The sequence below is a fragment of the Gobius niger genome (assembly GCF_951799975.1).
Source record: "Gobius niger genome assembly, chromosome: 3".
In the NCBI taxonomy this organism is placed as follows: Eukaryota; Metazoa; Chordata; class Actinopteri; order Gobiiformes; family Gobiidae; genus Gobius; species Gobius niger.
In genome coordinates this window covers 24,910,246-24,924,820 of record NC_136854.1, presented here as the reverse complement: position 1 = coordinate 24,924,820, position 14,575 = coordinate 24,910,246, and the positions used below count along the sequence as shown (strand labels likewise).

At 39.8% G+C, this 14,575-nt stretch overlaps 2 protein-coding genes across 2 annotated transcripts; one reads left to right on the top strand and one right to left on the bottom strand.

Moving 5' to 3' along the window:
- Positions 1-997: 997 nt before the first annotated feature.
- On the top strand, positions 998-3,984 carry LOC306961556 (ATP-dependent RNA helicase DDX39A-like). The gene is made up of 10 exons (XM_079554342.1): positions 998-1,108; positions 1,577-1,778; positions 1,866-1,993; positions 2,075-2,351; positions 2,487-2,605; positions 2,935-3,066; positions 3,178-3,287; positions 3,356-3,500; positions 3,574-3,721; positions 3,808-3,984. The coding sequence occupies exons 2-10, from the start codon at positions 1,577-1,579 to the stop codon at positions 3,822-3,824; spliced, it is 1,278 nt and encodes a 425-aa protein (XP_079410468.1). The 5' UTR covers positions 998-1,108; the 3' UTR covers positions 3,825-3,984.
- Positions 3,985-4,278: 294 nt separating this feature from the next.
- Positions 4,279-8,819, bottom strand: LOC306960240 (CCN family member 1-like). Its single transcript, XM_079552608.1, has 6 exons — positions 8,691-8,819; positions 7,574-7,787; positions 6,831-7,078; positions 5,947-6,091; positions 5,677-5,870; positions 4,279-4,793 (listed from the first exon to the last, which is right to left on the bottom strand). The coding sequence occupies exons 1-6, from the start codon at positions 8,736-8,738 to the stop codon at positions 4,488-4,490; spliced, it is 1,155 nt and encodes a 384-aa protein (XP_079408734.1). The 5' UTR covers positions 8,739-8,819; the 3' UTR covers positions 4,279-4,487.
- Between the last annotated feature and the right edge of the window lie 5,756 nt (positions 8,820-14,575).

Below are 14,575 nucleotides of genomic sequence, written 5' to 3'. Positions count from 1 at the left end.
TGTGCAAAAAGATAGACCTAAATAAATAAATACACAGTTCTATCTTATTTTAGATTATTTTTTATCTTAATCTCATCGTATATCAAGTTTACCATATAACATCCTAAAGCTTCAAAAACAGGTGAGTGTCCCTAATAGCCCCCACCCCCCCCAAGTTTGTACATGTGTTAACGTTTTTAGTGGTCTACATAAATACCATCTATGCTTAAATCATAAAAAAGGAAGAAAATAGCCTAGTCTTCATGTGATGGCCTGAGACACCAAACGTGTTGCTTTGGCATATTATTTTCACCACATACAGCCCATACAAATACATTGCCTATAAGTATTATGGCAGCTGCTCTCAATGACACTTATTATAAACGCACCCGACACACGTTCAAAATGTGTGAAATTCTGCGTATTCAGATATTTTCGGTCATGACTCAACACTGCCATCCAATGGACAAAACCGATAGCACGACGGAATGAATGAATGAATTAAACTTTTTTCATGGGGAAATTTGTTCTGGGCACAGATGCAGCTGACAACATGAAAGACAGAGACAGACAACGACAACAAAAACAACAACAACAACAACAACAACAACAACAACAACAACAACAACAAAGATGAAGGATATTTAGAGGGTAAACTCCCTGGCATTGGAGAAACTAAATAAATAAATCCTTTCTATACTTGAATTCTACAGTATTAAAAACGCACTGAATATCGCCATTATCACCCTGCTGTAGCTTCTGTTGTTTTACCCCATAGAAATCAACAACTCATGCTCATTACTGCTGGTGCATTCAGGTACTGAAAACAGACTATGTATGACCTGAAACGAGTAGAAAGGAATATACTATAATCTATCACCATAAATATGAGATACACTCTATGAAAGTGTGGTATCTGAAAATCGCAACTACCAACTTCACCAAGGCACTACGCAAAAATTATAGTGGCATTTGAAATTCAATGATTTATGTTCTCGTCCTCTACTTTACCGCAACGCGAATGTGCTTCCGCTCGCGCGCACGCCACCACTGTAGGAAGAGTAGCCTGTTTGTGTAACCGGTTAAAGCTGTTTTGAGAGAACGGCAAAATAAAAAACACCAGAACAAGGTAAGTTTGTTACTCTTTGGTGTTTCATTTTTTGAGTTTGTAAATGGTTGTGGCTAGTACTTGGTTTAGTAAATGGAGAACTTCGTTTCTTTCAGATTTGCAGTGCGATGTAGATTAGCAATAAGCTAATCGCTATAGTAGCATGGCTGATCTTGCGTGTTTGTTGTTTTAGATTGACTTATTTAGTTAAGATTGAAACTTGTGTGTTAGCTAATGTTACGTGTTTTGTTGACCAGGTCAACTGTAATTTGTTGGAATGTTAGATATAAGGCATAAAAGGCATAAACTGGGTTTCAACTATCGGGGGGCGGTTAGCATCTATGAATGACGCAAAGAAAAATCAACTGCATGAGATAATCTGAGCTAGATTTCAACGTAGTGTGAAATGATAGGCTTGCAAGTATCACACTATTGTAAGAGAATGTTTCCTTGTAAATTTACTAATCAGTGATTTACCTGCTTCTACAGATGTCTGAAAACGATGTTGACAACGAACTTTTGGATTATGAGGAAGACGATGAGCCTCAAGGAATTACTGAAACGGCTCCAACTAAGAAGGAGGTAAAGGGGTCATATGTGTCTATCCACAGCTCCGGGTTTAGAGACTTTCTGCTCAAACCAGAGCTGCTCCGAGCCATTGTTGACTGTGGATTTGAACATCCCTCTGAAGGTAAACACCATATTACTTTTATGCTTCTAATATATGGCCCACTGTACTATAGATTCAATATTGACACAATCTTATTTTTATTGCCAGTCCAACACGAGTGCATCCCGCAAGCAATTCTGGGCATGGACATCCTCTGCCAGGCCAAGTCTGGTATGGGGAAAACGGCTGTTTTTGTTCTCGCCACACTACAGCAGCTAGAACCAACAGATGGTCAGGTGAGTAGGCTTGTGCCTTATTTTGAGTGTTCTCATTTGAAACATATCTTAAGTGGGGATACTCACATTTTCTCTCGTTAGGTTTCTGTACTTGTGATGTGTCACACTCGAGAGCTGGCCTTCCAGATCAGCAAAGAGTATGAGCGCTTCTCCAAGTACATGCCCACTGTGAAGGTGTCCGTGTTCTTCGGCGGTCTAGCGATCAAGAAAGACGAGGAAGTGCTGAAAAAGAATTGCCCACACATAGTAGTTGGAACACCAGGCCGAATTCTGGCTCTCGTTCGTAACAGAACCCTCAACCTGAAGAGCATCAAACACTTTGTGCTTGATGAGTGTGACAAGATGCTTGAAGCACTAGGTGAGTAAACAGACAAAAGTGAGGATGACAAAAGACACATTCATATTTTTATTACTTCACTTTTATAGTTAAATACTTTAACCCATCTTCTTCAATCATTTTGTATTTGTTTTGATATCCTTGTTTGAATCACAGACATGAGGGGTGATGTTCAGGAAATCTTCAGATTGACCCCGCACGAGAAGCAGGTGATGATGTTCAGTGCTACCCTGAGCAAGGAGATCCGTCCTGTTTGTCGCAAGTTTATGCAAGATGTAAGTCAAATCAAACTGAAGTGTTAGTACGACGTGATTTTCATAGATGTGTAAACAATGTCTGTTGCCTGAAGCACTAGCTGAGCAATGATGCCCATCTAAGCTTTGCCCATTTGTGGTTGTCCGTGTCATGAATGGCCATAAGAGAGGGCCAAAGAGATCCTCCTTTTCAGATGGTAGCAGTCAATGCTGTGAAATCTACTGCATCTGCTTCTGTCAAAGGATACACACCTGCATAACAATGTTTAGCTTTTGAAGGATTTGTATGTAATGTGCATTCAAATTTAGGTTTAGTGTTAACAGTGTCTTTGTATTGTGATCTTATTTAGCCCATGGAGGTTTTTGTGGATGATGAGACCAAGTTGACACTTCATGGATTGCAACAGTACTATTGCAAACTCAAAGACAGTGAAAAAAATCGCAAGCTTTTTGACCTCCTTGATGTACTTGAGTTCAATCAGGTATACACATTGTTTAAAAAAAAACTACCGGCTGGCGCAAAATTTCCTAAACGTAAAATTCACTTTGAATTATTGTTTACTATCCACAAATCACTCTGTTCTTCATGTTAGGTGGTCATTTTTGTGAAGTCAGTCCATCGCTGTGTGGCTTTATCCCAGCTTTTGGTTGAACAGAACTTCCCTGCCATAGCTATCCACCGAGGGATGGCTCAAGAAGAGAGGTATGCATTTATAGTTTCCCAGCAAAGCAGTGTTGCTTTATCTTATATCGTAAACTCTGTCTTCAAAGGTTATCTCGTTACCAGCAGTTTAAAGATTTCCAACGCCGAATTCTGGTAGCAACCAATCTCTTTGGCCGAGGCATGGACATCGAGCGTGTCAACATTGTGTTCAACTACGACATGCCAGAGGATTCAGACACGTACCTTCACAGAGTATGTTCTTATTTTTGTATTAAACATTGGTAATACTTCTAATCGTACTTAAAATAACTCTGTGCCTTTTCAGGTGGCCCGTGCAGGGAGGTTTGGAACCAAAGGCCTGGCTGTCACTTTTGTATCGGACGAAACTGATGCGAAGACTTTGAACGAGGTCCAAGACCGCTTTGAAGTCAATGTGCCTGAGCTCCCACAGGAGATTGATATTTCTTCCTACAGTGAGTTAAATTTTCATTAATTTATTTATTAGTGCCAGTATCCATAGCGCTTTCAAACATCTTAATGCTATGTATTCTTTTAACAGTTGAGCAGTCCAGATGAGTGGATCTACGTTTATGGCCCTGGGTGTTTTGTATTTTGGGGGAGGAGCAAAAAGATCTGTTTTATCTTCATACTCCTGCCATATTTGTTAGTGGGTTCATAATAAGAGACTTTATTTTATCATGCATCAATGAAGCCCGTTTTATTATTATTCATGTTCAAACCATGGATATTGTTTTTGGTTAAATAAAGTTTTTATACCTTAAGCCTACTTGTTATTTGAATTCAAATACAGATGGTGCCTTCATCAAACTGTTGAGAATGCAATACACTGATCCACGATAATATTTTAGAGCCTGCCAAAATGCACATGAATCACAGACGGGGCTTTCCTGAACAAACACGTCCAGGGATTTTAAACATTTAACCCAAACAATTATATTTATTCAAAATACAAAAACGGATTTATTTTTCACTGTACAGGAAGGGACTGATGGGATTATCTTATCACAGTGCAAAGTGCTTTGTAGCTGTTGATTCTTCGACCTCAGACCTTGGGTAAACATGGCTTCAGGGCTTCTATTGAGGCCCCTCATCTTTTCACACATTTTCTAACACTTAGTGCCAGTGTGATGGGAGTATAAATCAAACCAAGGATGTCAGGTCTCTTGTTCCAATGTTGTCACACTTAAAAAGTATACTTTTTCCATCCAAGTAACACGTTTAGTCTTTGAACTTGTGCGTGTCTCCAAAATTCCAGCGCTGTGGGTGTAAAGCCACTTCATTGAGATGGCTGCAGTTGTTGCTGCATTTACAGGACTGTATGAACATGGCTGACTTCTGGATTCTTTTTCCGCTTGGACAGACAAAAGTCAATGGGACTGAGCGTGTTTTTTGAGGTGAGCAGCAGCGTCCATCTGCACACACACTGCAGTAGTTGGGTCGATGGAGCCGCACACTAACACACTCTCCATAGGACAGGCGTAATGGTCCTGGAGCCTTTTGGGTTGGTGAACACTTGTGTACTTTCTGTGGAGGAATCATTGATCTCAGTTATAAGTTTGTATAGTAAGATGAAAGGCAGTAAATGTAATACAGGTGCATTATGTCAATTCTTATGCAGACTAAAAGGTGGTACTTTTGCTAATGTGACTTTTCAGTGCCCCTGTGGCTGTATGGGTGGTTAGCATGATGCCTTTACTTTCCATCCTTGTGGCCTTTATTATAATCCAGGATCAATTGTTTTTTAAGGTTTCTGGTAAGTTTTCACCGCTGATGGAACTGTCGCCATGGTTACGCATTCATTCCATTCAGAAAACCTTACCATACAACGGCTTTGCCACTGAACGGTCACTAAAACATTTGTTTTTCTGCATTAAAAGTTACAAAATGCACTTTCAAGCAAATAGAAAAGAAAAACATTGTCATGTGACCGCACAACATATAAACATATAAGAAAGTGAAATACTGTTTTTGGCTCAACAGAGGACTGTGAAAACTCTTTGGTGTCTAGGATTAATATAGAAATTGTTCTCTAGTCTCTGAGTGCACCAATGGCGTGAGCTATGAATAGTTGCTAAGCAGGAATGCCTAGGGTCAGAACTATATTTAAAAAAGGCGCCTGGCTGCCACCAACACAGATGAGTAAATAAATGCTACTCAGTTCTCAAGCACTTCCTAAACCACAGAGCGGATAATCTCCATTTCTCACATCAAGGATTAGGAGCCCTGGAGTAGTTTGTAGTTTGGACCCCAGACGTTTTTGTCTTGTGGAGAAGGACTGTTCATACATAGCTTATTGAAAATTAACGCGCAACAAGAATGGAATACATGACCACTGACCAGAGCAATTTTAAATATTACAGTGAGGAATTGAGAAATGTAGTTTCCACTTTGCGTCTGTACACTTCACCTTTGTTGGAACAATCAAGCTGTGGCAGGGTCGTATGGTGCATATTCTTGTCTCTTTTTGCAGTTTGCATTCACGGTTTTTATTGGTGATTCGTGATGAGATGCCCGTCCCACAGCTCCTGGAGCACTGGGACCAACTGGTGGACTGCACTGGACACTTGTTTGCTTTGGTCCTTTTCAATATTACATTTTTCTCTGAATACAGAAAATGCAAAGTTTCACATTTGAATAGTCCAACATTAATTGACCGTGCACCATCATTTAAATTTACCTGGCAGGGTACGTAGACTGTATTCACTTTCCCAGGGAGCAGGCTTGGCATCCCTCAGGTCACTGGCCAGTTTCAGCTCCTTGTTAGGCCTGAGCCCGACAGAGTAATACCCATGTCTGGGATGATGCTCTTTCAGAGGAGCCACCTGTCATAACAAGAGATTGAATAAATGCCCAGCCTCTGTGAGTGTGATGCTTCAGTATGCAAACAATATAACCACTCAGTTAAAGAAACATTTACCGCTCAGGATTGATAGGACAACTGTATTAACCCTGGGGATCTTAAGACATACCATTCTGACAATATGAATGTATATCCAGACAGAACATAGACACTTCAGTGCACTTGTAGTCTTGCATGTGTGGCTGGGTGTCGTTAAACGATGCCAGTATGGATTCGGGAAAAAAAAAACTTTAAGTACTATTGATATCGAAAGCAAATACCTGTTGGGTCCAGGAACAGCATTAAAGGAAGTTACTTGGTTGTTTCAAACAAATGATACAAATTTAAAAGGAGATGTCATGGGGTTCCTCTGGTGATGTAAGGCATCTGCCATTTTAGATTTCATTTATTTTAAATGGATGCTGTCACATACTGTATCTACTGTACTGTATATAAACAGTTCTGTGGCCCTTGAGGTGGTGCTACCTGCAACCTAACCTACCATGGGTCCCAGCCCTATGATTAAGAAAACTGGTTTACACATTAATTAGTATAGCTATAATTGAGACCAAGTTCAGGTAAATATTAGGTGCTTTTCAGGCTTGGTGTACTCAGGATTTGGTCTATACCTGGTGGTGGTAAACGAAAAGCAGTCATTTAGAGTTTTTTTTACTTTCACCAGGACTCTACGGTATGAAGTGGTAGAGTGATGTCATTCAAACCTTGTTTTTCCACGGGAGGTGCCAGGTTCCCTTGTGACAGTCGATGGTGTAGCAACACTTCCCCGGGGTCTTGATGAGCCTGGGGTAGGGGCAAGAGGGGGAGGCTGCGGGCAACTTGTTGTTACAGAGAGGTGCGCAGCCTACAGTCCCATCAATGCAGGAGCACTGGTGTTTACAACCAGTTCGAAAACTCTCTCCGTGTTGGTACATTCTGCCATTATACTCACATGTGCGCCCCTCAGTTTTGGCTAGAACCATAAATAAATGAGTTATAAGGTCAAACTACATAAATACATTAATGGTAAAAGAAAAAAAAACTTTATTTATTTAGTATAGCAAGCCACTGCAGTTTTGTGCCAGCCTGAAACAGAGATAGATGTACAACTAATATGAGTTGCCAAATATCAATATAATTGGAGCAATCAGAATATTTCTCTGCTCATAAGTTATTAATGCAAAAAGTTACCTTTTCAGCTTTTCTATTTTGTTTGAATAGGACCTCCAATCTTTCTGATTTCAGTAATGTGTACTTAAAATCTACAGCATTCAATACATTCATCCGTTTCAGCTCCACAAAACTCCTCTATGCCCATTTCTATATCTCTGCAAGACTAAATAATAGCTTGGTGGAAGTGAACATGGGGCATACGTGTTTCCAAAGCTATTCATAGAAAGAGGGGAAGAAGCCTAGCACAGGTGTATAATTATCTACTACTACAACTGCTACTACTACTTCTGCTCACCTCGACAGATGCCCTCATCCATGGTAACGTGGTTGCCATAGTTACACTCCAGGCCTTTATAGTGATCGCAGGGTGTCAGTGGGCTACAGTCCTGGTTGAGCTGGGCGGCGCACACTTTACAGCACCCACACCCATCGGGCACAACACTCGCACCTGCAGGACAAACAGGGGGCTCTATGGGGCACTGGCATTTGACTGGGCAGCTAGCGGTCACCTGGAGGAGAGAGGAAATGTTTAGTACATCAAATAGTAGCCTCATAAAGGAATCTGTGCCAACTACATTGCTGAAGTGACTAGCATGGCAACTCCCTGGACCGTTTTAAGTTTCTTTCAACATCAGAGAAGTGGGATGGTAATCTCTTGCCTGTTTTATTTCGGTAACGATGTCCTGATGCACAGCTGATGAACAGTTTTATTATTATATATGAGCAAACCAATTTGCTTGTATAAAAGGAATAATATTGGAATAATAATTTGTTTGCTTGTTTGTTTGTACATAACTTCAAATCACATCACATCTCAAGAGTTTTAGATTGTGAGTGAAAAGAGAACTACATGAGGAAATACTGTATATGATGTCATTTAAACTATAACAATTCAACTGCACAATTATTTTTTATTTTAGTTAATTAAATATATGCTTATTTGGGTCCCAGCTTTTCATAGTGCGTTGCAACGTGGGTCCCAAAGCTACACGAGTTGAGAACCACTAGCCTTGAATGGATTGTGATTCATCATCACTAGAGCCACTTCACTCTGACTGCAGTAGAGTCACAAAAGGCAGGCATGATGAGACATGCTGATTATCAGCATTGACAAATCAATTCAGGAAACAGTAATTATTGGCTTTGGTACAGAGACAGAACACAGACCAGATCTACCATCAGTCTCATTGGGGCTTATGACTGTGCATGTGACTAACTATAACTTATAATATTAAACTTAAAATTCATCCTAAAAAGAACCCTCAATGTTCCAGACAGTGTCAAAGCAATAACAACAACACTCAAAGCATAACTTTGCCACTCATTTGGCTTCTGTGCAGTGACATAATCTACATACCCTCTGTAAGCACCGTCTTAACCACTATGACAGAAACGATCTTGTCCCGTTTTACCTGTGTGATGATGACTGCTGTTGTCAAAGTCAATAAGATCCAAAACATTTTCGTCTCACCATGAAATAAATAATCAAAAACAATTAAAACTATTTTGGTGTAAAGTTTAGCATCTTTATATCATTTCGACCACTGTCCTCTAAAGCCTTGTCTGTTGGCTTGGAAACATCCAAATCCACTTTTATACCACTGAAAAGCATGCAAACCACACCTCTGTTTTCCCTGACCAACCACAGTGCACAAATGTCCAGTGGGTGGAGCCTTATCATGAGGGGAGGGGGGGTGATTGGTTTCAGTCTTTTGCAATGAATGAAGTCATTCATAAAAATGTACAGACCTGCTCCATGTTTACTTTATGGGTTAAACATTTGAATGTAACAGACTTTGAAGTCGGTCCCCGGAGCATTGCCTTTGAAGGCGCCACTCTTGTAACACAAAGTGCATATGTTCAGCTGCTTGAACACGCAGACAGCGTAGACATATTATTATTAGATTTGGTGGGCAGCTGAGAATTCTTTGGTGTCAAAAAGCAGATTTTCCCATTTGGCTTATGGTTAATATCCCTGTAATTCCCGGGCCTAAAAGTAGTGACAGTATTGGAAAAATGGAAAAGGTTTGAAGATCCAGTAACTACCAAATAATGATCAGGTTAAACAAAGATTTTAATAAATAAACATAAAGTTCCACAATGCACATTTAAATCACGTATAATAAACCCATTGTGTTAAAGTTCATATATACATATATGGTGGATTTGTTTTTGCATTCTCGGTAGCCGGTACTCTGGCTGGATCTCTAGCCTCATGGTGCAGACGTGGGAGCAGGGAGGATATGATCAGTTGGAAAGAATGGCCGTGCCCTTGCAGAGACGTAGATTATTGTTTTTAGAAGGCTCACATGAAGGACATCTTCTGTTTCAGGCCTGCACTTTCAGCCACACCTGGGCTCACACATAGTCGAGCTTTGATGAGGGAAACTCGATAGGCTGAGGTTTAACTCCTGCTTTAAAACAGTGTCTCTTTTGTTGCGACTACATATAATTCACATGGATGTTTTGTGAGTGAGAGGAAAATTCTTAAAATATGAAAAGTGGACGACAAGCTCATAAAGTGTGGAGTGCTTTGGGTGACTTGTGTCATGTGACAAGCGCTATACGAGTAAGCTTCCATTCCATATACTGCCATTGTGCTATTGAGCAAGCCTCCAATATGGTGCTTTGAGTGGAAGAGGGTATAGTCTAACAATCACATAGGACACAAAATCAATGTTCAATGGTTTCTCTGCTCATTTATAAAACCAGACAATATCAGTGTCAAGTCAACATCCATTAAGAGTACAGTAAATAGCTGTATTTAAACAGACCTACACATTGAAATGATGAAAAACAATATAGCCTGTGCTCTATCTAACACAGTAGCCTTTTAATTCCTTCATGAAGTATTGAATGATGTGGTTAGCCTCTTCATTCTGCTTCCTGTTGGATAGAACTCCAATAAAAACACACGAGGGCTGATCGGGTCGGAGTCATGGGTGAGTTTGAGAAGTTGTGCAGGAACCTGTCAGTCAGGGCTCCAATCATGCAAGAGAGGACACAGTCATGGCCCATCTATTTTAATCCTTGTAACTTTTACAATCCAACCACTGCTGTTTTTGTCCTCATAGCGGAACAGCATTGGGCAGTCATATCAACCAAATGTACGTGTGATGCTTCAGTATGCAAAAGATAAAACCACTTGTATTACTTAATGAAATAAGATAAACGTGGGTAATTTGAATGTTTAATTTGCCATGGGTTTGCCAGGAACATTATAGTGATGCAAGTCTCCATTGATCCAGTTTGGGAGTGGCACAAAAAGTACCTTGTGATTCCCCCTCGGCTGGATTACACCAAATCTATGTCTGGATTGCAATACTGTTACTACGACCACACCTAGGAGGACATTTTTTAAAAAACTGAAACGCACACAAAAGCCTTGTCCTCAAAATGACTTCTTCTGCTTTAGCTATGGGCTACTATTTCTCTACTCCTACTACCACTACTACTAATAATGATGATAGTAAAACATGAAAAACTAAATATTGGAAACCTTGAAAGATAATAATAGAAAAATGTCACTGCACAGAAGCCAAACAGAATATTTGTTGTGGTTAGGTTTTCGGGCTGCTTGAGTTATCGCATATTCAAAATGAATAAAATAATAAATAAATAAAGAAGGGGTTATGAGAAAAAATGAGAATATTGGAATACTGCCAAACTTATTCTGATTGGTGCTTCATGTTAAGAGAGTTTGTTTTTTCAGTGGGAGAGGTGAATGAGCGCCCCGTGGTATAGGGTATGTGGTTTCACATGAAAAATAAACATTCTGGTTGTAATTCAGCCCCACTGTTTTGCATCACATGAACCAAAGAACATATTTTGGCATGGGTAGAAACTCAAAAACACAGAAGAGAGGAAAATATGTGTTATGGAGCAACTATTCAAAGGGAACTCTGAGTTCTCAATTTTCTCCAATGGAAAAGTGTTGAAAGTCTGCTATATTGCTGAAGTGCAGCTGGTAGTGGCCCGGATGTTATTATGGACAAGTTTATGTGCTAAATTTGGCAACACTAAATCCTGTGTTAAGACAGCCTGGACAGTGTCACAGCATTGTTAGGCTGGTCACCCTGTCTGGAAATACAACACTTTACTTACAGCATGTTCATGGTGTTAGATTAAATGTAAGATAGATCAATAGAAATAATACATGACTTTATGGTTTGGTAGCATATAGAATTCCATTTGAGCCCATATAACATTTGCATCAAACATCCATCAGTTTTTCTTCTTTTTCCGTAGTAAGATGAGATAGCCTGATGATTTAGCTGTATTAGTTATTGCAGATTTGTCCGTTTTGCTCACACTTCTTTACTGTGAAGCACTTTGGCCCAACAGTTGTTGTTTTGATGAACTTTATAAATAAAGTAGGCTTGGTCAGTCTCAATACTGGCAGCCCTGTGCAAACATAGCCATCCTTGTTCCTTTTCCCTCTCGTTGCCATAAGGGGGAGACAGACACTGCATCGCAACCATCTCTGAATTTGGAACAATGTGAATAAGTAAAAAGGTATCGGGACAACATGCAATGTATTTATAGGTCTAAATACTGAAAGAAAAGCATTATGATCAGGCAAATTTGAATTGTTGAGAATTTCTGTGGAATAACTGTGGCTCATTGTGTCCTTGGGCAAAATATCTTATGCACTTAGCACAAAAAGGTTTTAGCTGCACGGATATAGGTTTTAGTCCCAGAGCTTCTTTTCCAACAGTCAACTCAGCTGTGGCTATAGTTAAAGACATCTCAGGGCCAGCCCTAGCCAAACTCGTTAAGGATATAAATTTATTAATTACCATTTATATTTCTGTGTTTTCTGTGTGCACATGCACAATGCCTTTTTCTTGTCCCAACTGGGTCAAGACATTTTTTCTATCCTAATCCTTTTGGACACAAATAGAAAAGGCTAGATTTATTTTATTCTAGTATGATTATCTTTTTAAAACGTGTGCGCAACAGTTATATTGGAGGAGGAACCTATAATTCTCAAGTAGGCTAATTTTCACTGCGATCTTACACGGCTCCGCGGAGGCGTAGAAGGACCAGGTGTCGTTTGAAAGCTTGAGATTTCTAGTGTCCAGAGACCGCAAGTCTCTATCACTTTCTGTTCCAAAGTTATGTCCAAAAATCGGTGGCCGCCTGGGTCGCCTATGCCCAGGGCTGGTACCTGAGTGTGCAAACTGCCAAGTACATGATATACATGATGTAAATATTAATGCAACTAAAATATTTAATTTAATTATTTGTTTTGATTTCAATTATTAAATCTCTATTATTCCCATATTACCTTGGTCTTATCTTTCTTTTCTTCCCCATTTACCCTCCACACCTGCTTTTATTCTGAGCACAATCTTGTCTCACATCTCATGGTCCGATGAGACGGCCTCCTCTTCTCTGGACTGAAGGCAGAGATGTCACGGCAGCAAAAAGCCATTCCCAGGCACACGTCCATGTCGGCAGACCAAATATCTAAACTCCCGACGAGAGGAACAGGCCATTTATTGTACAATTGAAGAGATTTGTGTAAGTGCTATTTAATAATCTATTTTTCAATAAGTAATACTTTGATATAACCGCAGCAGTCTGCTGCTTCTGAAAGTTCAAAGTTCATTGACAGTGACGGAAACTGACCAATAGGAGGAGTGGTCATAGAAATGTATTAAAGGGACAAACAACTGAATCATGATGATGATCTCTCCAAATTAGAAGGATGACACAGGACTCAGAGCGCAATTTGATTTTTAACATTATATGGCCCAGCCCTTATTGTGTACTTGAGTTCCAACGATCTGGAGCAAACTATCCATTCACTGACAAATTACAGTTGAGAACCACTGTATTGTTTTATCAAAAACAGCCTGATCTGTTTCCACCTTCATTTGTTTTGTAAATAATAGGTGTGTCCTGTACATTGGCAAAGTCTCATCAAGCAAGTCTCCTCTGAAACAGAAGACACAAACAGAAGGTTGAGAACAGCCTTTAGGCAGATTTAAACAAAACATCCATGTACATGAGCACTCTTCGTTCTTGCATGTAAAGTGGAGCTGAAGGCGTGCTGGACTTTGCTAAAGGCTGCATTAGACAAACCAATACTTCTTAAATCAACTATCCTTAAAGTGTTTGATGAAAAGGTTCACTTGGTATGAGTTATGTGTCTGAATAAACAAAAAAGTATGAAATCAACACAGAGTCTTAATGAAAGGCCAAAGGGGCACACGAGTTGAAAAAGGTTCATTTATTAGGACAGTGCATGGGACTAATGCATATAAACACGCCACATCAGTTTGTAACCTTAGACTCACATGCGAGTCACATCCATCCTTTGTCTCGCACTCACAAACACACTCTCATTAATCTTGACTTATGTTTGGAGTGTATTTATGATGAAAGTAAGGGAGTCATTTCAACTAAACTTCAACTAAATTACAAAGACATAGAGAACAAGAGATTGTTAATAATGGCATTTAAGCAGAAAATGTTACCATAAAATTGCTTAAAATCTTTAACATCTATTAAAATGATTCTTCTTTAATTAGTTTAATTGAAACCTAAATCAATTGACTGATTTATTTAACCTTTTTTCCACATCTTAAAATAAAAACACAAACATTTAAATGATGAATCTAAACCAGAGCAAGAATGTGTCGTCAAGTGCATTTTGTACCCGAGCTGACAGACAATTTAAATCTATAATAATAATAATTAATAAATAATGGGTCTAATCAGTTAACAAACTAAAGATTATAATATTGTAAATTAAAGTAATTTTAGCTGTACTTTTTTTTTTGCCACAAAGTTATTCAGAATCCCCTTATTCACAGATGAAGTAGAGTTGGTCCTGACAGTCCCAGCTCTGCAACAGTCCCTGGTCGTTCAAGACTCCACATCGATCCTGGACTGGACACTGCCTGACCTCATGTTGTGTTTGAGGATCCAGAGGGGCGCCCCTGACCCACAGCCACTGGTCTCCAAGGAAACGCAGACCAGTCCACACCAGATCATGGACCCCTTCTTCCTGCATTTCATTCATGACCTTGTCGGTCAGATGATCCAGCATGGGACCAGCAAGGTTTTTACCGTGAATGTGGCAATACTCCAGAGCCTTTTCCCATGTCAGCTGTGTCTTCACCACAAGATCTTGGATGCAATAAAACGGTAATTGGGCACCTTCAGGCCGATCATTCCATGTGTTGTCGTCCTGCACATGAACTCTGTTCTCTATGCCCTCGGCGTTACTTGGTTCTCCACTGGCCCAGAAACTGTAGGTCATCAGCCCGGCTCCTGACCACCTCCA

Bases quoted from the DNA above. Each gene is read 5' to 3' on its own strand.
- LOC306961556 (XM_079554342.1), top strand. From the start codon at position 1,577: ATGTCTGAAAACGATGTTGACAACGAACTTTTGGATTATGAGGAAGAC. The intron at 2,352-2,486 runs GTGAGTAAACAG...TTTGAATCACAG, and splicing joins CAAGATGCTTGAAGCACTAG to ACATGAGGGGTGATGTTCAG. The intron at 3,501-3,573 runs GTATGTTCTTAT...GTGCCTTTTCAG, and splicing joins CAGACACGTACCTTCACAGA to GTGGCCCGTGCAGGGAGGTT.
- LOC306960240 (XM_079552608.1), bottom strand. From the start codon at position 8,738: ATGTTTTGGATCTTATTGACTTTGACAACAGCAGTCATCATCACACAG. The intron at 7,788-8,690 runs GTAAAACGGGAC...TCTCTCCTCCAG, and splicing joins CAGCAGTCATCATCACACAG to GTGACCGCTAGCTGCCCAGT. The intron at 5,871-5,946 runs GTAAATTTAAAT...TTCTGTATTCAG, and splicing joins CAGTCTACGTACCCTGCCAG to AGAAAAATGTAATATTGAAA.